The sequence below is a fragment of the Tachysurus fulvidraco genome, chromosome 9 (assembly GCF_022655615.1).
Source record: "Tachysurus fulvidraco isolate hzauxx_2018 chromosome 9, HZAU_PFXX_2.0, whole genome shotgun sequence".
In the NCBI taxonomy this organism is placed as follows: Eukaryota; Metazoa; Chordata; class Actinopteri; order Siluriformes; family Bagridae; genus Tachysurus; species Tachysurus fulvidraco.
Window position 1 is genome coordinate 5,671,084 of NC_062526.1, and position 22,534 is coordinate 5,693,617.

At 38.5% G+C, this 22,534-nt stretch overlaps 2 protein-coding genes and 1 pseudogene across 4 annotated transcripts in view; all 3 read right to left on the reverse strand.

Annotated features, from left to right (window-relative positions):
* Nucleotides 1–8,332, reverse strand: part of nsmfb (NMDA receptor synaptonuclear signaling and neuronal migration factor b) — a 51,831-nt gene extending 43,499 nt beyond the window's left edge. For all 3 annotated transcript variants that reach the window (XM_027162707.2, XM_027162708.2, XM_027162705.2), the window contains exon 1: nt 7,767–8,332. In XM_027162707.2, coding sequence (XP_027018508.1) covers nt 7,767–7,797 — 31 coding nt within the window. In that variant the 5' untranslated portion in view covers nt 7,798–8,332. The remainder of the gene's footprint in view (nt 1–7,766) is intronic.
* A 5,414-nt stretch (nt 8,333–13,746) lies between these two features.
* LOC113653366 (leukotriene B4 receptor 1-like) lies at nt 13,747–15,750 on the reverse strand. Its single transcript, XM_027162928.2, has one exon. The coding sequence runs from the start codon at nt 15,369–15,371 to the stop codon at nt 14,547–14,549; it is 825 nt and encodes a 274-aa protein (XP_027018729.2). The 5' UTR covers nt 15,372–15,750; the 3' UTR covers nt 13,747–14,546.
* Nucleotides 15,751–20,601: 4,851 nt separating this feature from the next.
* Nucleotides 20,602–22,036, reverse strand: LOC113653253 (annotated as a pseudogene).
* Between the last annotated feature and the right edge of the window lie 498 nt (nt 22,037–22,534).

Here is a 22,534-nt window from a genome sequence, read left to right on the forward strand (position 1 = left end):
AGAGTGCTCAAACATGAAGTCTGATGCACCAAGAATCATCTGGGTTCAATCCTTCATCTTTAGTAACTGCCTGGTCTGAGTAGCAGTGATTTAACTTATGCTATGTTCATTTAGATTTACATTTATGGTATTCGGCAGACGGTCTTATCCAGAGCGACGTACAAAAGTATGTTTAAGACTCTATTGAAGAGTACATTAAGACTGGTTCATTAGGTTACAGACTTATGAACCCATCAACCTAAAACTCTCTTCAGGTTTTTTTAATATACACATAAAACAAACATGGAAAAGAAGTGCTAGTCTTAGTGTTTCAGGAAGAGCTGGGTCTTCACCCATCGTTTAAAGATAACCAATGACTCAGCTGTTCGTACATCTAGAGGAAGTTCATTCCACCACCTCGGTGCCAGAATACAGAAGAGTCTTGCTGTATACAGTATCTACATCTTCACCTGAGAGATGATGGGAACAGTCGAGCAGTGCTGGTATATCTGAAGGACCGAGTAGTGATAAGAGCTTTGATGTAAGAGAGATCTGGTCCATTTTTGACTTTGTATTTAGCATCAGTGTTTTGAGTCTGAGTGTTCTGGTGTTTGTATCTAAAATTCTTCAGCATATATCTGCATCAAATCATACGAGATGCAGCAGAACCGGTGTTGTGCTCTTTACATAGATCGCATGCTCTCTACCATCTTCACTCCAATTGCACTCCATGTTTGCATGAAGTTAAACATTTCTTAACTTTGTCACATCCCTGGACACACCCACATCTAGTCTCTAACGCTAGGCTGTCGCTCATGTCGCAGGAAATCGCCAGCTGAATGATCTCCTGTTGCTTTGTCTCCATGAGTCGCCGTATGTGTGAACGCCTCTTTAGGCTATGTATTTATTTATATTTTGGGAGCATGCAGATTAAAATAACAACTCGAGGGATGTAGCTGCGCTCATGAATTTCACACGCTGTGCTGACAGCACCGGCCAATTACAGGTTTAAATCCCAACTCGAATCCGAACACAGATACAGGTAAGGATGTTTGAGGCACTAAACAGGCAGAGATACTGTACAGACAAAAAGACAGTACCGTGTTACACCCCAAACGAAGGGGTGATATAACCACAACAAAAGATTCAGCTTGCAAATGTGCTACTTGTACCAATACTCTGACACGTACATGATTACGTGATGCTCATTATAGCCCTCAAAAACCCTTTCCATTAACTGGAAAGCAATTTATCATAAACCAAAAATAAATAAATAAATAAATAAATAAATAAATAAATAAATAAATAAATAAATAACCATGAAAAATCTAAAAATCAAGTGTGATATGAGTTTGTTTGCTATGCAAAAAAAAAAAAGTGGGTGCAATGTTCAAAAGCTAAAAACTGTGAAGTGGAATTACTGAAATTTATTATGACAGAACAAACTGTACAAACCGAAATTCAGTTACAAACAACCGAGAAAAGTCCATTTTCCAATGTTTACTGTTATTTCATTTAAGATGCATCACTCATCTCAGCTGCTTGTGCTCCGTTCTCACTAAACCGCTATCGAACGAGTGAAATGTTTTAACCACTTGAGTATAAATGAGGAGCCAAGCACAAACTCACCATTAGTGGTGTATCTCTACAGTAACAGTAAGCCAGGTTGCTGTTTTCCTCTTTGTCTAGCGGAGTATCATGCAGTGTTCTCGTGTACGAGCTAATGTTCGTACAGTATCCTGTTAAAAGTCAGTCAGTTATATTTCATCACTTCATGAATGACAGAATGAAGGATTCATAATCATATCTCTAGATCATCTGGATTAATGTTAAATGAGCTCTCAGAGGGTGCGCTTGTCATCGCATGTCCTGTAACAGACACAAATGTTCTCTTTTGTGTTTACTTACTCAGACAACTCAAACATTTTTTTTTTTTTTTGCCAAAATGATAATCAGCCCCTTTTTAACGCATTACCTAAGGTCAAGTAATTACAACACCAATCATCTCTAATTGATTCTCTTTCTACATTACAAAAAAAAGGCTTTCTTTTCAGAAAGCCATGTTCCCACAGGTCAGCAGTGTAGCATCCATATTAAATCTGTTACACAGTGATAACAATAACTTACCATTCCATGACATTACATCATCAGCTGAGAGAGACGAATTAGAGATATGATTGTTCCGTGGTTGAAATATGGGTGGAAAAACTAGTACTAGTACAAGAGTAAGAAAGACAAAACATTTTACATTGTAGTTATATGCAAAGTTATATTAATAATATATATATATATATATATATATATATATATATATATATATATATATATATATATATATATATATAAATACAAACAATAATAATTGTATATATATATGTATATATATATATATATATATATATATATATATATATATATATATATATATATATATATATATGTAAATACAAACACATTTAAATGAGTCTAATATTAATCTTGAATTATTGTATCATATTAATCTTTGTATAATTTTTTTTATTATATTCTGTAAAACTGCTTTGAGACAATTTCCATTGTTATACAAATAAATTTGAATTGAAATTTTATAAATGTTACTAATATAATCAACAATCTTTCTTGAGAACTTAACACATCATTCCCTTTTTGTCGTCCATTACAGGTTAAAAAATAAGGTAAAAATGACATTTTAGCTCAATTAGATTCACTCATAATGAGCTCCTGAACACTTTTACTGCTGGGAAATTTTTGGAATCAGTCACATGTTCAACACAAAAATGCTTCATCTGAATTTTTAGCATATTACAGTGATTTCACTGTTATCCAAGCATCCCTGTTACACAAATCTCATACATAAAGTAAATACAATTTCCTGGAATATATTAATAACAATTTACAAGGCACTTCATAACTATATGAATTGATGCTAGTTAACCAATTTAATTATGTGTTTTTGTTCATTTTATATATGCTACAAACTCTTTATAGTTGCTGGACATTTGCTTAAATGCAAGTTTTCTTAGATATTAAAATTGTAGGTTTTTTTCAGTAAAGTATTTTTTTTAAGTTCTACATGGGCTACATGGGATCATAGTCATAAACTCAACTTTCTAAATATATGTCCAGGTTTGAAAACACAATAAGGACTCCATGCTACACATTCACTAATAAACAACATTCTTCCTCTTGTACTGTCTGCCTCTGCATTGTGACACGAAGACAGACACGCTACTGACTGGTGTCATGCGCTACATCACGCTGCTCACGAAGACGATTCTGACGAAGCCCAGCCAAGAGAATGAATTAGAGCGAGAGGATGAATAAAAGACTGGCAGCTTATAATTAGTGTAATTGTGTAAGTCAGTGAATTACTGCGGTGCTGTAAAGGAGCAATAGAGCAATGTAGTCTAATAACTTAAGCAGCTCTGGTTCAGTAAATGAGTACGTGAACAAATTAATAACTGCTATCTGACACAGTGATAACTTCTCTGGGCCAAATGCTTGAATTTTTTTAAAAAATGTCCCAAATTATACATTATAAATTCTACCAAATATCTTGTTGAATGGAAGTTGAAAAAATTATGTTATTATTATGAAACCATTGCATGCAATGATAGATCGGTGTTAAAACATGGAGTTATGGGGTCATATTTTGTTTTTTTTTATAGTCTATTATCATGCAATACCACTTCCCTAAACAAAGCTCTTTCATTCAAACTAAACCAATTCTACAGCTCTATCATTTGTTTCTATGTGTGTGACTGGACAATGTTTACTTAATCTAGTTTCTCCTCCAAAAGCGTTTTGAAAAATCGATGATTGGAAAAGTTGCAATGTAATAATTATGTAATATTTTAATAAAGACGGATGCAATTGCAGGTCATTTTTTACAGTAATTACCAATGGCACTGAGTGAACACTTTCGAAATGTGAAGCAAAAAACCATTATCATGTAAGTGTTAGATGAGCAAATCAAAAACCCAGAATTTAAACAAAAAGGTAAGATCAAAAACCAGAATAATGAGATATACAACACAAGGGTTGGGAAGTCAGCTGAAAGTGCACAAAGAGTCTTTGCGAGAGTTCATGTATATATAGGGTGGCATGGGAATGGAAACAGCTGTGCATGATCACGAGTTGGCTGACTGTGAATGTGAATGTGTCAGTGGAGAATTGCACTTCGGATTGTAGTCAGGGGCGGTCAAGTTTATGGTCTAAGATGTGTTCTGAGCAGTGGCTTTACTGGATTGTTGGATAAAGATTCTGGTGTGACACTGTGTGCCTGTCCATCGTTGCTGACGAATTGTTTTGGACATATTAAGTGAAGGAAGCTTAAATAAATGAACCCTAACGCATATAAAATCTAGGATGTGCTTTACCCGTTGCTGCATGACCACTTATGACCACTGGTGGTGCTGTTGTTCTTAATTCAAATAAATTCATAGATCTATAGGAACATTTTAAACAGCACTTACATGACACAGATGTTAAAAACAGATACAATATTACAAATTTATTATGGGTTTTTCTTGTTGATGATTATATCGTCATATATTTCTGTATTTTAAATTTGTGATGATTGAAATGAGAAGTTCGGATAAGCGGTAGAAAATGAATGAATGAATGAAATGATCTTGCTGGTTGGTGTACAAAGGGAAGAAACTGTCCATTGACATTTCTATGATTTTTCATATAACTCTACAACAGAAGCTTGGCTTGATTATGAGAAAAGCATCTTTATTCTATTGCTCATATAAGACTGCTAATTGCTGAGTCTGCAAATTCAGCGAAACTACCACCACCATGTTTTACACTTTTTTAATCTATATCTTTCTCTACTTTGCTTATGCTTTTTAAACTTGTCTATCCATTAAAATGTATTTTAGAAATCTTCTAATCTGATAAAAAAGAAGTCATCTTTTCTCAATAGCATCATGTCTGTTGATTGCATCTAATTTCTTTCTATTTTAATGACTTAAATTCGAAAGGTTTTTTTGCAGTACACATTGTGCCAGCACGGAGATATCTGAAGAAAGCTGAGTGATATGTATGACTCAAAGATGGCATCAGTGCCAGAGAAGTTAAGCTGCCATTCTCATAGACAGAGAGACTGGGAGGAAAGAGAGCCTCTGAAAAGAAAAGAAACGGTATTAAGATGGATTAAGGAGATAATCTGACTCCCAATTCGATCATAAGAGAAAGCCAAGCCTGAGCCCCTGCTGTCTGTGTGAGATTAGACATGCCTCAGTCGCTTGTTTATGTTTGTCTATAACCTTTTATGGTGACTTCTTTGCGAGACTCTATGGCCACTTAATAAGATTAAGTAAGGCGTCGATTTATTCTATAGAATGGAAAGAAAGAAGACTGAAAGAGAAGTAGTTATTTTATTACCCGTTTGAGGTCAACTTGGTTCAGTAATCTCTCAGGTCGAGCAAAAGAAAATCACAGGAGATGTCTAAATTGAAAAAAAAAACGGGTTGGTAATTGGCTTAGTGTGGAGCCTCTGAGGTGACATAGTGGTTATTTTTAATAAGAAAGACATGGCCATGGATTACTATATCAGGACCACAAGTTAATATTTGTAGGTCACACATCACAGGTCTACACATCTCTTGGCTGCACAATTAAAATATCGTGGTCATGTAATCACAAAGTTGTAACCACTTCAGCACAAGATTTAATATATAGCAGTAATGACAATTAATATATGGTCTCTGGCTAATTCTTTGGCAGGAACTGATGAAAAAGTCTAATTGCTTTGAGAATTCCTACTAATGCTATAATCATATTGCATCTGGTGTGTCTGTATGCATCATAGCTTGAAGTGGAGTAATATTAATCATCTCCATTCTTATGTTATTGTTGCTACATTCGTTTAATTCGGTTGATTTCGCTCGGTGTCTCGCTAAATTTAAAGCAGTTGTCATGAGTTAAATACTTTGTAGCCACAGAGTAGATGTCATGAAACATAACTGGTGGCTAAACTAAAATTCCTATCCGCACGTTTATAAAAAAAAGTCACGTCACATCTTCATAGTCATCATAGCAAAAGTTATTGAATATATTGTTCTCATAAAAGGAAGGATGGAAAAAGTATTGGCACCATTAAGCAATATTACAGAACACATACATATTTCCTTCCATAGGAAATGTTTTATTGCAGTCAGTATCCAGACAATTTATTGCTGACTAAACATGAGGTCAAACACATTAAAAACTTGCAAAATACACACAGAGATTAAAAAATAATAATAATAATAATAATTATTAAATTAAATAAAATGTAAATAAATAAATAAACTGCAACAATTTATATAGAAATATATTTATTATATTTATTTATATTTATTTGTATATAAATATTAAATCTATTTATATTTATTTCTATATAAATATATAAATATATATATAATATATATTTATATAATATAATATAATATAATATAATATAATATAATATAATATAATATAAATATAAAATATATATATATAATATATATAATATAAATATATTTATATATATTTGTCAGTAAGCATTGCCATAAATAAAGAACTTCCCCAAGATAACTGCCTCACCCAGATTTACACAGGAATATATATCAATGGATTAGCACTGGCCAATCTAAATCTCTTGATCTGAACCCTATCTAAAGTCTGTGGTGTGAATGAAAGGATGTAGTCTTTATTTGCACCATCCTGAAAGGTGTAAAAGAGCTTCTGATAGTCAGTGTGGATGAAGATATACATACAGTCCTGTTAGGAAGTACAGAAGTTGTTCTTCTCCCTAAGAGAGATTTTTTTGTCTGGAACTTATTCATTTTATTCATATTGATGGAGCCCTAATGATAAAATATACACAGCTTTTAAACACCATATACCATATGGTGGACCTTTGATGGACCACATGTGCATAGATTTTTCTTTCTTTCTTTTTTTTCATTTTCACATATTTATTTAATTTATAATTTAACACATTTAATATATTTTCACCTATTGATTTTTCAAATGTAGACTTAAAAGTAAATAAATAAACATTTAAATCAATAATAATAAGAAGAAGAAGAAGAAAAAGAAGAAGAAGAAGAAGAAGAAGAAGAAGAAGAAGAAGAAGAAGAAGAAGAAGAAAGGACTTGTAAAAAGTAGTGTTTGTGGAGCTTGAGAAACATCTGCTGAAATGTGACTAGAATATTCAACATATTATTGCAGAGGTTTATGCACCATATACAGCTTGCAACTTTTGCAGAATTTAGGAATTAATTTAGGATAAGATTTATATATAATCTAGACATTCATTAATTCATTATTTATTTGGCCTTTACATTACAATAAAGATCAAGACCAAATAAAGAAACACTGATGCACTAAGAAAGCAGACCTTTATATTACATTATCACCTCAGTGTATTTTAGAGATATTTAATCTAAATCCTTAATTCTTGTTAAAAGTTATTATATTTAAAATATACAAATCACCTGCAGAAAAAAAACTGCCATGAGATGCAATGATGTTGTTAAAGACAAGAGGATCATTACACTACAAACCTCACACTTTAGTTCAAATTATATATATATATATATATATATATATATATATATATATATATATATATATATATATATATATATATATATATATATATATATATAAGGGCTGCACTAAGGAATTTGTTTGCATGAAGATGATAAACACACACACACACGCACGCACGCACACACGCGCACACACACATCAGTATCTGGTTAAGGACTGACCTGTCCTGAGATTTGCGCAGCGGCTCTTTTACTCACCTAACTTTTGCGGCGACGGAAGAAATGGCATCGTTCCTTAAATTCTTTCTTTTGGACACGGCAGTTCCCATACTGCACTGGAAGCAACAGCGGAACAAAAGCAGCTCATTCCACTAGTCCGCAGTACAAGAAGACTGAGAAATGTTTATATACCAAAAGATGGAGAAAGGTCCTCAGGATGAAGGCGCACGTCCGCCTCGTCCTGTGTAGTTCTCCGACTGGATTGGTGAGATATCCGGCTAGTTCCTCACTCTGAGCTGAGCTTCATGGCTCTGTGCGTTCTCGTGTCCAAAGATAAGTGAAATAATGCGCAACCTGGAGCTCCGGTAGTCAAGTACCGCGCTGCCAGCATCATGCTCTCCGTGTGCGCGCACGCGCCGGCGTGTATGTGTGTGCGTGTGCGTGCGCGCACGCTCCGTTCTTTTACAACTAGAGCTATGACAGATCAGTAAACATTGCTGCAATAGTAGTAATAACACCAATAAGAAATGATACTGAACACACAGTGTCTAGATTTAAAATGGCAGCATTTTCGTAACAGTTAATCGATGCTTGCGTTACGGATCACTCACTGCAGCTACTGCATGAGTTGTACAGGGAGTGATGAGTTATACAGGGAGTGATGAGTTATACACGGAGTGATGAGTTATACAGGGAGTGTTGTATTATACAGTAAGTGATTACTTATACAGGGAGTGATGAGTTATACAGGGAGTGATGAGTTATACAGGGAGTGATGAGTTATACAGAGAATGATGAGTTATACACGGAGTGATGAGTTATACAGGGAGTGTTGTATTATACAGTAAGTGATTACTTATACAGGGAGTGATGAGTTATACAGGGAGTGATGAGTTATACAGGGAGTGATGAGTTATACAGAGAATGATGAGTTATACACGGAGTGATGAGTTATACAGGGAGTGTTGTATTATACAGTAAGTGATTACTTATACAGGGAGTGATGAGTTATACAGGGAGTGATGAGTTATACAGGGAGTGATGAGTTATACAGAGAATGATGAGTTATACACGGAGTGATGAGTTATACAGGGAGTGTTGTTTTGTACTATGTACTTTTACACAGTATGCTTTGAGCAAAAAAAAAACCTTCCCCTGTAAACAATAACAGCCCAGTACCTCTTCCTGTGATTGAAGCTTCTTTCTATAATTAAACATCCATTCAAAGCCTTCAAAGCTCTTCTAAATTCTTCAGTTTGGACTTGCAAAACATTCAATATCCCCCACACATTTCCTCCATGAGTTGATTGACACATGATCATTATCTTTTGTTAAAAGAGTTATCTATAGTCCTTGGACAGAATGAATGAGCAAATGAGCAGGGAAAATGTGAGGGATGAAAAAAGAAGGTTAACAGGAAGAAAGGATGGAAGAAAGGAGGTCGGAGGGATGACAGTAAATAGACAAAGCAAGAAATAAGGTCTGGGGGAAGGGTGATTGGAGGAATGAATGAAAAATGGAACAATATATTAAGTGAGAAGGAAAGTAACGGAGGAATCTTTGTATGACCAATAGGACTGTAAATAAGAATGCTAATGTCTAGTCTAAGGACCTTTTTTCACCTGGTCACTTCATGTGTTTTCTCTGATCCGATAGCTATCTGATTTTTTAAAACTGTTCCATTTACATTAGGCCACATAAATGCGTCTTGGCGAATCGGATATCAATCCGATCTTTCTACTCCCGCCCAATATGCAAATATATTTTACCTCATTTCTGGGGTTATTGAAATGGAATATGCTTGGTGTGTGCGGTTGCTACAAAAAACAGCATTTACTGTTTGCTGCATTTTCACTGGCGGCATCAGAGTATTTTAAGTCCAAAACGAGACACCTGGGTGAAAGATCAGAGTCAGCGCTGGTGGGAAAACATATTTGTTTCTGGCGCGATGCATGACTTGCGAGTCACCTGCAAGCGACGTACTTCCGTTTGGGAGGAGTATAGCGCTGACGTATGTGGCTTTAACAACCACATTCATTTACACCTGTCCAGTTTCATCTGAAATGCGTCCCAGACCACCTCCTGAAGGGGTTTGAACCATCGGATTTATATCCGTCTCAAAACCGTTTCGGAGGGCATTTACAGTACACCTGGTCTTTTTATGATCGGATAGCTATCCGATCACAAAAAACGCATGAAGTGACCAGGTGTAAAAAAACCCTAAAACAGGTAACAGGACTGAGTCAGATCAAGCTAAGGTAAGAGTCTTGAAGTTAATGTTGATTACAAAAGATAGTGAGACATAGTCAAGACACTAAATACCAATAGATCCCTTTTGAGGCCAAGCCTTTACTTCAACTAATTGATTTTATTTGTTCATTGCACCAATTAGACAACATTCAGGCATGCAAACTGAAAAGCCAAAACAAACATTTATTTTATAGATTTCTGTTTAAGGCCAAGATTATATTCAGTCTAAGACAAATCATTGTCTAATCAGAAATCTCAAGACTAGATTTGGGTCCTACAGCCCAAAATGATTTGTCTCATAATGATTTTTCAACACTATGAACTTTTATTTTAGCACAATATATTTAGCACAAAGTTCCCAGCACACAGAATCTTCCGCTTCCTGTTATTTAAGGGTAAGGTTCACAAAGAGATCTTGAACAATGCACTAACAAAGCATACAACGCTCTACTATATTCTTAGATCTGGTCATCTAAGACTCTTAGATTTTTGTCTTGAGTCCTAAACAAGATCTCAAGACCAGTCTCATATCCTACAGCAAAAAATAAGACTGTCTTCCATAGGTGTTCAAATAGGTTGCAATCTGGTGACTGTAAAGACCATAGCATGAGATCTGCACCCTTATTTAATCGTCATTTAACCAATCAGTGAGCCCCCATGCATTGTGGAAGGGGGTGGTGTCATCCTGTTACAGAAATGTTTCTGTCACGGTGTGACACGGTGAGACAAAGGTGAGTGAGGATCCAAATGCAGTTTAAGGTTTTAATAAACAAAACACAAACAAACAGTAGGCAGGCAAAACAGATCGGGACACTGAACAGGAACAGAGAACGACACAGACCAAACACCAACACAACCACAAACACAAATACAAACACAAACAACGACCAACAACAGGGAAGTGAACAGACAGAGTAAATATAGTAGACAGGAGCCAATCACACAGCAGAGACGATTAGAGACAAAGACAAGACACCTGGGGAAGAGATGGAATGTAATTAGTGTCCATGGTGAGCAATGAGTGGGCGGGGCAAACAATTAACATCAGGGATAGACGGCAGACAGAAACAAGGGGAAAACACAGACAGACACATTACAGTTTCAACATAAAAGTGATGATCAGTGAGTGATTTAGAAACCATTTGTGAATCATTTTCACAGAATTTTATTAGAGGAAGTGTGAATACATTCCAGCTATTTGAGTGAAAGAAATGTGAATCATTTTCTAAAAATATTTTTTTGCCTATTCTCTTCAAGAATAAGAATATTTGTGTGTTTGACTGCATATATACTATACTATATATGTGAATTTTTAGGCCATCACAGAGGCCCTGAATGAGTTGGCCTAAGAGAATCAGTTATTCACTCTCCCTCAGGCTATGACAGGCTGTGGGACATTTTCCAGCAATGGCAGCAGTGTGGACTGTAAGGTCTTGCTTGTCATGACGTGGGGCAGGAATCGGACCCAGACGCAGGATAGCAAAACAAAACAGGGTTTAATAACAAAGGGAACACGAAACATGACACAGACTGAAGACAAGACAGGACAACAGTAGATTCCGCGCTGCCATCGGCAACGCAGCACACTTAAATACAATACACTAATGACACAATGAGGAGCGGGTGTGGTGACGGGAAGGAGCAGACGAAGGTGGGGCAGACACGTGACGAGAAACAAACAAAACTGCACGTGGCCAAAGTCCGAGCTGAATCATGACAGAACCCCCCCCCCCAAGGCGCGGCTCCCGAAGTGCCAAATCCCGACAAGGTCCAGGAGGGGGGGGCGAGGCACACGGAGAAGGCAGGTGGGGGGAGCAAGGCACACGGCGAAGGCAGGTGGGGGGAGCAAGGCACACTTCGGCGCAGCCAGCGGGGGCCGAGCGACGTTCACAGCCGAGCAGAGGGGCCGAACGACGTCCACAGCCGAGCAGAAGGGCGAGCGACGTCCACAGCCGAGCAGAAGGGCCACGCGACTTCCATAGCCATGCTGAAGGGCCGAGCGACTTCCATAGCCGAGCTGAAGGGCCGAGCGACATCTACAGCCGAGCTGAAGGGCCGAGCGACATCCACAGCCGAGCTGAAGGGCCGAGCGACATCCATAGCCGAGCTGAAAGGCTGAGCGACATCCACAGCCGAGCTGAAGGGCCGAGCGACATCCACAGCCGAGCTGAAGGGCCGAGCGACATCCACAGCCGAGCTGAAGGGCCGCGCATAACTCCCGACGCACCGCTGCCAGTCCCACCCCTCAGGAACCAGGAACAGGAAGGGAGGGAGGGAGGGCGGGGAAGAAGAAAAATATATATATATATATATTTATATCCTCCACAGAACAGAAAATCCAAAATATACAGGCCTGCAACACCCCCCACGGACAGGAAGTGGGGCGACGCCCTCCACGGGAACAAAGCGTGAAGCGACGCCCCCCACCGGACAAATGCGGGGTGATGTCACAGGACACTGAAAAAACAAAACAAAACTCGGGCTGGCGACATGGCCCGCAACCCGGAAGTGAGGCGGTGCCCCCCGCGAAGAAACCGGATGCGGAGCAGCGTACGTCACCGGACCGATGTCACCAAACCCGCAAAGTCCGGGGGAGAAAAACAAAAACAAAAACAAAACAAAAAAGCTCCCACAATCAGCCGGTCCAAGCTGCTATCCTGCTGGGTCCTGGTGCGGCGGAATCTTCTGTCATGACGCGGGGCAGGAATCGGACCCAGACACAGGATAGCAAAACAAAACAGGGTTTAATAACAAAGGGAACACGAAACATGACACAGACTGAAGACAAGACAGGACAACAGTAGATTCCGCGCTGCCATCGGCAACGCGGCACACTTAAATATAATACACTAATGACACAATGAGGAGCAGGTGTGGTGACGGGAAGGAGCAGACGAAGGCGGGGCAGACACGTGACGAGAAACAAACAAAACTGCACGTGGCCAAAGTCCGAGCTGAATCATGACATGCTGCATCTTAACTGGAAGTCATTCAGCGATTTTACTTGGTGATTCATTGGCGATATTTCTTCTCATCTGAGATATTTGACCGTGAACATGTGTCAGCTTCAGCACTGACAGTGACTACATCTCATCCCTCACACTCATACACAATCTGTTGCTTCTATAGTGTACAGTCAATATACATATATACGTAACATTAAACCAGCAATATCAATTTATACTATAAACAACAGTTACATTTACAAAACTCTCTCTCATGTCCACTCATGGTACATTGGACCCTGCCTTGGACATAGACTTTAGGTCATGTAGGATTAATAGGCTCGGATGATAATAGCCAAAATCTGTGATGAAAAACTATGCAGAAATTGTTCGATTATTTTCCCAGCTGCACTCTACCTATGTCAGAAAAGATACACAACATCATCAGCTCTTATATAGAAACAATACAGAGAACATCATTTGAGATGCCAATAAATTGAATAGCAAACTGTCAGACAGTCAGGAAGGAAGAAAGGAACGATGGAAAGAATTAAGGCAAGTACAGTAGGATGGTTTAAGGGAGAAAGTAGAAACTAAAGAAGGAAGAACCAGAAAGGGGAAAAGGTCAAATGAAGAAAAAAATGAAAGGTGGAAACAAACAATGAAGAAAAGAACAACAGGAGATTAAAGAATGGATAAAATAAGGACAAAGGGTAGATTTGATTGTTTCATAATTGGCTCAGTTGTTTATTATTTGTATTGGCAAATAACATGACCTGATTTTTATACAAATATTTTATATATAAATATTTTTATACCTGATTTTTTTATTTTTTTTATTTTTAAATTTCACCATGTTAACAGATCATCTTATTTAAAATGTACCCCTCTTATCTCTAATACAAGATTATGTCTGATACAATTTAGAGATTAACAGGTTAATGAACACGATCACATGGATAACAGATACACAACGTTTCATGTAACCAAACGGATATGGGTTGGTGATACTGTACTCAAAGGCTTTCTTTTTTTTAGTTTTAAATCTGACTGAAAAAGGGAAGCATGACTGTGGTTTCAGTGTAAGGAAAAGCATTTCTAAGTTACAAGAACTGCTTTAGTCAAAAAGACAGACAGCACATCTTAAAAAAAGGAGAAGAATGTTTTTTTAAGCATCAAAACCACAAAGGCCTCACTGTCTATTAAAGGGAGATAAAGTAATCCGTCTAAAATAAATTTAACATTTACAGTGCAGACTTGGAAAAGTATGAATAAATAGTAACTCAGAATTGAATAGACCATTCACTTTTTATAAAGCTGTTACAGATCATCAATATTAAGCATAATCATCTGAGAAAGGGCTTGTATTACAGTTACAGTACATGGCACAGTAAGATATTTCCTTTCTTTAATCTGCAAACAATATAATTAATAAAAGACACAAAAAATTCATTCAAACTGGCTAAAATATTAAGCAGAAGTGGGTTTAGGTCTAAATGGATATTTGTACAATAACTGGCTTTCAGGGTAAATCCATAACCTCTCTCAAACCTCTTCATCATTGTCTGAGTTTTGACGTAGAGCCCGAGCAGAAAAAGCATACAGGAAGGGGTTCACACAACTGTTAATGAGTCAGAGCTGCAGTGATATTGTCTCCAGATTCTGCAGATCTTAAAAGACTGTCATTCCCAATCAACACCGCAATGATGAGCAGAGTGTTTTTGATGTGAAATGGGATCCAAAAAATGAAGAAACACACAACAATTCTGGTCACCAGCTTTGTCAATGAGTTACTGCTAAAGAAAGCTGAGTTATTAACTCCTCTGTACAGATGAAAGTAGAAATAAGATACTAAGGTGAATGAAGCCACAAATATTATCATCTCCCAGATTAAAGTAGCCACTCTTTCAACATCATACCGATAGCTTAGCCTGCACTGAAGACGTCCTTCTCTGTCCAAGCTTAGATTGCGCTGTACAAGAGCATAGCTTGATAAAACTGCACTTAACATCCACATCCCACTCAAAAGGATCTTCTTTCCTTTTTTGCCAAGCTTCTTCCATTTCTCTGGATGCAGCACTTGGATGTATCGCTGCATGCTCATCAACACCACACACAGTATGCTGCAGTAGAGGCTTAAGTAGACCATGTAAGAGAGAAGCTTACACAAGACCAAGCCAAACACCCAGCCATGCAAAAAATCCCAAATCCAAATCGGCAGAGAAATCAGAGTGAGTAGATCTGATATGGCCAGGCTTAGCATCAGTCTCGGGGTGAAACTGCCTCTCTTCAGCCATCCAGACAGACGTACCATTACAGCAATATTACCAGGGACTCCCAAAATGAAGCAAACTGCCAGCACACCACTTGCAATTCTGTTCTCAGTAGAGACAGGAGCGATGAGCGAGCTGTTGGATGAGTTGAGCTGCTGCATGTTTAGAGCTGTCATGTAACAGGGTGTAGCAGGTAATAAATGAAGCAGAAGTCTGTGGTTTCTTATGTGGAAAAAACACCATGGTGTCAAAACATGCACATCAACAGGATATAACACAAAAAGATCACCAATGTATTTTGCATTACTTCATGTATTCATTTTGATACTATAATAATTTATGCTTTATAAATGTATTGACAGTTGGTAAAGTGGTAAAGACAGAAAGGAAAAAAGTAATTGTTTTCTGGAAATTCCAGACGACAAATTAAAGTAAACCAGTTAAGTCATCTGCATTAAACTCCACTCGGAAAATTCTTCTGTTACTCTTGTAGACCAGGGGAGGTGGGGGCATGGTTAAGTGGACGTGAATGGAGGGAGGAGTTGGGAGCGTGAGTGTTAAGGAGGTGACCACACCTGTAGGAGATTTACTATCAAAAGTTCTAATTTAGTGAGTGACAACAAAGATATGCATGAGATATGAGAGCACAGGGACACAACAGAGCACAGCTAGAGCTGAGCTGAGCAGACCTGAACTTTAGGTGACATGACATACGGCTAAGTAAGGTGACCCATACTCAGAATTCGTTCTCTGCATTTAACCCATCCAAAGTGCACACACAGCAGTGAACACACACACACGGAGCAGTGGGCAGCCATTTATGCTGTGGCGCCCAGGGAGCAGTTGGAGGGTGCCTTGCTCAAGGGCACCTCAGTCGTGGCCAGCCCGATACTCGAACCCACAACCTTAGCATTACGAGTCAGACTCTCTAACCATTAGGCCACGACTAGTTGGTGTGTCTCCTGTGAGCGTGACCATGATTCAAGAATCACTGAAAATCTCTCCCTGGGGAAGAAAGCAAAAATAAATTTAAAGAGATATGTTTATTTGCCCCAAGCCTGCCTCATTTCCTCTCTGAACAAGGGTGTGTCACACTGATGTAGAGATTTGAGGTAAGTGTGATGTTCGAGGCCAAAAACAAGCAGGACATATGAGAAGATGAGAAGAAGGTTTATTCCTTTTAACAAACCAAATTAGATGGAGGCAGATATAACAAAAGTCAAGTCCAACAAAGTTCCATACAAGAATCAAATACTTAAAATAATATTACCAGGCCAAAAATATATAGGTAAATAATTAAATAAGTGTCCCCTGTTAATAAAGTAACATTCATTCATTCATTTTCTACTGCTTATCCGGACTATTGTCGGGTCACTGGGAGCCTATCTCAGGTGTCATCGTGCCAACCCATCGCAGGGCACAAACACACTCTCATTCACTCACCTACTGTACCATGCATGTCTTTGGACCAGGGGAGGAAACCGGAGTACCCGGAGGAAACCCCGAGGCACGGGGAGAACATGCAAACTCCACACACACAAGGCGGAGGCAGGAATCGACCCCCAACCTTGGAGGTGTGATGCGAACGTGCTAACCACTAAGCCACCGTGCCCCCCTAATAAAGTAACAAACAAAAATAAAACCAAGAAAGCAAACAAACCCTAAGGTCAGCAGCACATGGTGTTACCTGAAGGTTTAGTCCAACTTTCGACAATTTTCCTGTGCAATTTTATCTCCAGCATTTTTCCTGACATTTTCGACGTTCATACCCAAGCGATTTTCACTGGCGATGAACTGAGTGAACGTACAAATTCACTTCCTGATATTAGATGGTGCTTAAAAAAAAAGAAATTCCCTTGTACGGAAGGTGGCGTTGCACTTTATGCTTCTCACACTCGCTTGTCACACAGAAGAAGATGAAATATCTTATCGAGATTTTCGTAGCCGTTGTTGTGTTTGTCATAAAGCTCTTTGTTTTCAGTAACCAATGAGACCAGCAGCTCTACATTTATCTTGCCTGTGCTCAGCAAGAACGTTTTGTGCTTGAGCACCACCAAGTTACAGCAGCTCCAGACACATGAACAAAAAGCGCCAATCTCATCCATCTGCCAGTTTTTAATGTGGCGCATCCAACCAAATAAAGAAGTCACAGATGTTTTTTTAATGCTGCTTTTAAGGATGCCATAAAATGACTCGATGGTATTAGATTAATTTATTTTATTCATCCACAGGAGGGCTTGATGATCAGTCTCTACAGTAAAATGCCTTCCCAAGAGATAATATAAGCCACAGGGTGATGATTCCCCACTCCCCACTTGCTGGTTCAAAGTTGGTTCCACTGGCGAACCTACTAAGAATCCATTTGCCTTTCCATCGGCTAGAGAGCCATCACAGAGCCAAGTCTGACGTCACTGTATACTGTCACGTTTCCCGGCAACATTAGCGCAGCGTCAAAATCAACAATGGCGTATGTTGCTTTACTGTTAATTCTCATGGCTTTGCGAACCTACATTGGCATCCAAACACGGCGAATCCAACGTGTACATGCAGCTCCATGTATTTTGTAAAAGCGGAGGTTGTAATCGAGAAAGTACATAACATTATTTTATCATTAACACAGAAAAACTTTAGCCTTCGCATGTAGCTAACTACTATCGTGTGTGCTGATAACTGATCATATTGCGGTAAAGTAAAAGTGTATTAGACATTAGTATACTTAAGGTACATTATCAAAGACGCTAACAGTAGCCCTGCCCCCAGCTCCCAACGCAAGCGGTTCTTACGTCTAGACCAGCAACGTTTTGGTGCTACATAAGAACCACTTTTCCTGGCTCAGAGCCGGTGCTTTGGCTGTCGAAAAAGAAAGAACTGGTTCTAAATTAGGCTCTGGCTCCGACACAGCACTCAAACTGGTAGGTGACCTCTCAGTTACCTCAGTAAAGTCAGATCTCATCAAGCACGTGCACCCACATTCCCTTAGTTCCCATCCTTTTAACACGTAGAATGTTTATGGCAGGAACACTTGTTGCAGGAATGTTTATGGCAAGCACATGGGTCTCCTGTTCTCTCTCTTCCTAGTCTGACACACAGAATTTACCATGAAAGCAAATACAAACACTCATGTTATTTAAAATTTCCACTACACCTGATACATCGGCCTTTGGAAAGTGGGTGAAGCCCCATGCAGCTCAAAAGGCATAGTCTAAAAATGATCTAGGATCCAAAACATCTGTAAGGCAGTCAATTATTTAAACTTGGAACTCAGGCATTTCTGAGCTCACCGCTCGAGCGGTGGTTAGAGCTTTGGTGTAACAGGGTGTAGAATCAAAATAAAAGAAGCAGAAGTATAGGTGTCTGTGGTTTCTTAGGTAATAAGAAACAGCATGGTGTCGAAAGATACATTTCAGAAATTTCTGGTGAACAAAGTTAAGCAATATATTTTGCAGTTCTTCATGCATAATTTATAAACGTATAGACAGTAAAGTTAAGCATGTAGGTGTTTAAGACAGATAACAAAATATATTTTTTAGTCTGAAAATTCAGTAAAGCCAGTTCAGTCAGCTGCATAAAACTACACTGCAGAAAATTCTGCTGTTTCTCTTGTAGACCTGTGGAGTTGAATGGAGGGTGGAATCAGGAGAGTGATTGCTAAGGAGGTGGCTACACCTGAGTGTCAGCAGAGATATACATGGGAGACAAGAGAGCACAGAGACACAAGAGAACACAGCTAGATCTGAGCTGAACAGAACTGACTACTGTGTATGTGCTTAAGTTGGTGTGTCTCCACTGAGAGAGTCCATGATTCAAGAATCACTGGAAAAGCAGAATTAAAGAGAATGAGGGAGAGTCACACTGGTGTAGAAACATGAGGATTTCAGGATAAATGTGATGATCGAGAAGAAGATGAGAAGAAGAAGATGAGAAGAACGTTTATTCCTTTTAACAAAAAAATTCAACAGGCTTATATATAACAAAAGTCACATCCAAAAAGGTTCCATACGAGAATCAGAAACTTTAGATAATATAACCAGGTCAAATACACATCAATGATTAAATAAGTGTCCCCTGTTAAACCCCTTTAAGCATTGCCCCCCTTTTGCAGGTTTTTCGCCTACATGACCTACCCAACAAAAAGTGGTACAGCTCCCACATACTTTGACACACAGGGGTGAGATTTCAGATTGATTCTAGGCTTTACTGGAACAAAGTTACAGGGGTTAGAATGCAGGTTTTCCTGTCCGCCTGGGTTGTTTACCTGATAAACTGATTAATCTTATTTTTCTGGAACATGTTAGGGACCAAATAACAACTGAGAGTCATAGCCACATGTCTTGGCTTTCACCAAAAAAAAATTTCAAGTCAAAAGACCCAAAAATGGCTTCAATAAAAATATTTTTCTACGGACATGGTCGTCGGGTGCAGCATTTTTGTGTACTTGTTTACTATATAACTTTGAAATAAAAGGCTGCAGGCTCAGTCTGAAAGGCCATAAACAAGCAGAGACTCTCTCTCTATCACTCTGGTGTGAAAACAGGCCCGTAACTTGACACCCTGAGCTGTGAGAGGGACAAAAGGTCAGGGATTACGCAAGAATTCTTCTGCGCATCCAGTTCACGCAGACACAGGCAAAGAACATAAGACATGCCGCATAGCGCTGGAATCATCTGCTTATTGGCTAAACGGCTGTATAGGTCCCAGCCCATTTCATTGCTATTGGAAGGAGTAATTGTCAGTCAAAGGCGGGTTCCCAAAAATGAGGTCATGCCATCATTGGCTTCTCAGCCGTCTATCTCTGCCATACAAGCACCGATTGGCTCAAATGAGGGCTTATTTGATTCGTTAGGACCTGGGCTATAAATATGACGTAGACTTTGAATTTTTGAATATCCCAATTAGGAGTTAGAGCGGCAAAACGAGATGATGGCGCATTTCTGTTTCCAGTTTTCAGAACACTAACGGAATATTTACGGCGCGACCAGAGCGTTTTGGATTACAAGGCTTACAGATTTCAATTCCTTGGACCTGTGTGGATTTTTGTGGATTATTTGTGTTGGAATATATTACCCCAGTGAAGAAAGAGACGCGTCTAAAGGTAAGGGAAAAACCGGTCTAGCGCCACCAAGGTCAGTTTTGTCCAAAATTTTTTTCTAATTGTATGAAGGCTGTGAATCATATTGTGCTTTGTGTGTGGGCTTAAATAAACTTTACTAGGTAAATATGTTTTTTCGTGTTTTTGGAGGATTTGATGCTTTAAAGTTGAATTGAAGCTTGTTTCTGGGTCATCCCCTAGTGGTGACTTCGGCGACCCGTAAGAGGTTGAAACAAAAACAAAACCAAAAAAAAAAAAAAGAAGGAAACAAATCTCTCTCATGTTGTCTCACAACTGTGCAAGCAGAAGTACAGTAGCATTTTTAAAAACCAGAAAACTTTATTTTGGTTTATAGCTCGAAATGTAAGTGTTTTTATGTTCAGAAAACAGCTTTTAGTTTCAACCAAAACTATATATAAAATCAGCAATGTAAAGCAGAGACACAAAAATCTAACAAACACAAAACTGTACTTATAATGAATGTTGCTAATATTGATGATCACATTTTTGACTGATTAACATTTTTCACTTTACAAATTTACATTCAACATTTGGCAGATGCACTTATGCTGAGCAATGTACAAAAGTACTTTGAAGTCTTTAGCAATGAATACATTAACACTCGTTCACAAGGTTACAGACAGGATACATCGACTTTAAGCTTTTCTTTTTGTTGTTTTTTTTAACACAATACAAACAGAGAAAATTAGGTAGATATAAAGTTTAAAAAATCTTACAGACTCACTTTAAATTGATTAAATTAATTTGAAAAAATATTAAAACGTGTTATTAAAAAAAGAATTAGAAGGTGCAAATAAATATTCTCTCTCAAACCTCTATATCTCCAAGAAACTAAGGATCATCTGTACCAGCTGTTCCCTGTTGAAGAGCCCGAGCAGAGAAAGTGTACAGGAAGGGGTTCACACAACTGTTAATAAAAACCAGAGCTGCAGTAATACTGCAGATCTTAACAGACTGCCATTCCCAGTGAATGCAGCAAAGATGATCACAATGTTGGAGATTTGACCTGGGATCCAAAAAATAAAAAAACACACCACAATTCTAGTCACCAGCTTGGTCAATGAGTTACTGCTAAAGAAAGCTGAGTTAATAACTCCTCTGTGAAGGTGAAAGTAGAATTAACATACGATGGTGAATGAAGCCGCAAATATTATCATCTGCCAGGTTAAAGTAAACACTCTTTCACCACCGTACCGATAGCTTAGCGTGCAATGAAGACGTTCTTCTTTGTCCAAGCTTAGAGTGCGCTGTACAAGAGCATAGCAAGAAAAAACTGCACTTAACATCCACATCCCACTCAAAAGGATCTTCTTTCCTTTTCTGCCAAGCTTCTTCCATTTCTCAGGATGCAGCACTTGGATGTATCGCTGCATGCTCATCAACACCACACACAGTATGCTGCAGTAGAGGCTTAAGTAGATCATGTAAGAGAGAAGCTTACAGAAGACCAAGCCAAACACAAAGCCATGCAGAAAATCCCAAATCCAAATCGGCAGAGAAATCAGAGTGAGTAGATCTGATATGGCCAGGCTTAGCATCAGTCTCAGGGTGAAACTGCCTCTCTTCAGCCATCCAGACAGACGTACCATTACAGCAATATTACCAGGGACTCCCAAAATGAAGCAAACTGCCAGCACACCACTTGCAATTCTGTTCTCAGTAGAGACAGGAGCGATGAGCGAGCTGTTGGATGAATTGAGCTGCTGCATGTTTAGAGCTGTCATGTAACAGGGTGTAGCAGCTAATAAAAGAAGCAGAAGTCTGTGGTTTCTTATTGTATGTGTATAAAAAAAACACCATGGTGTAAAAACCATGCACATCAACAGGATATAACACAAAAAGATCACCAATGTATTTTGCATTTCTTCATGCATTCATTTTGATATTATAACAATTAATGCTTTATAGATGTATTGACAGTTGGTAAAGTGGTAAAGACAGACAGGAAAAAAGTATTTGTTGTCTGGAAATTCCAGACAACAAATTAAAGTAAACTAGTTCAGTCATCTGCATAAAACTACACTGGGAAAATTCTTCTGTTACTCTTGTAGACCTGTGAAGGTGGGAGCATGGTTAAGTGGAAGTGAATGGAGGGTGGAGTTGGGAAAGTGAGTGTTAAGGAGGTGACCACACCTGTAGGAGATTTACTATCAAAAGTTCTAATTTAGTGAGGATCAGCAGAGATATGCATGAGATATGAGAGCACAGGGACACAACAGAGCACAGCTA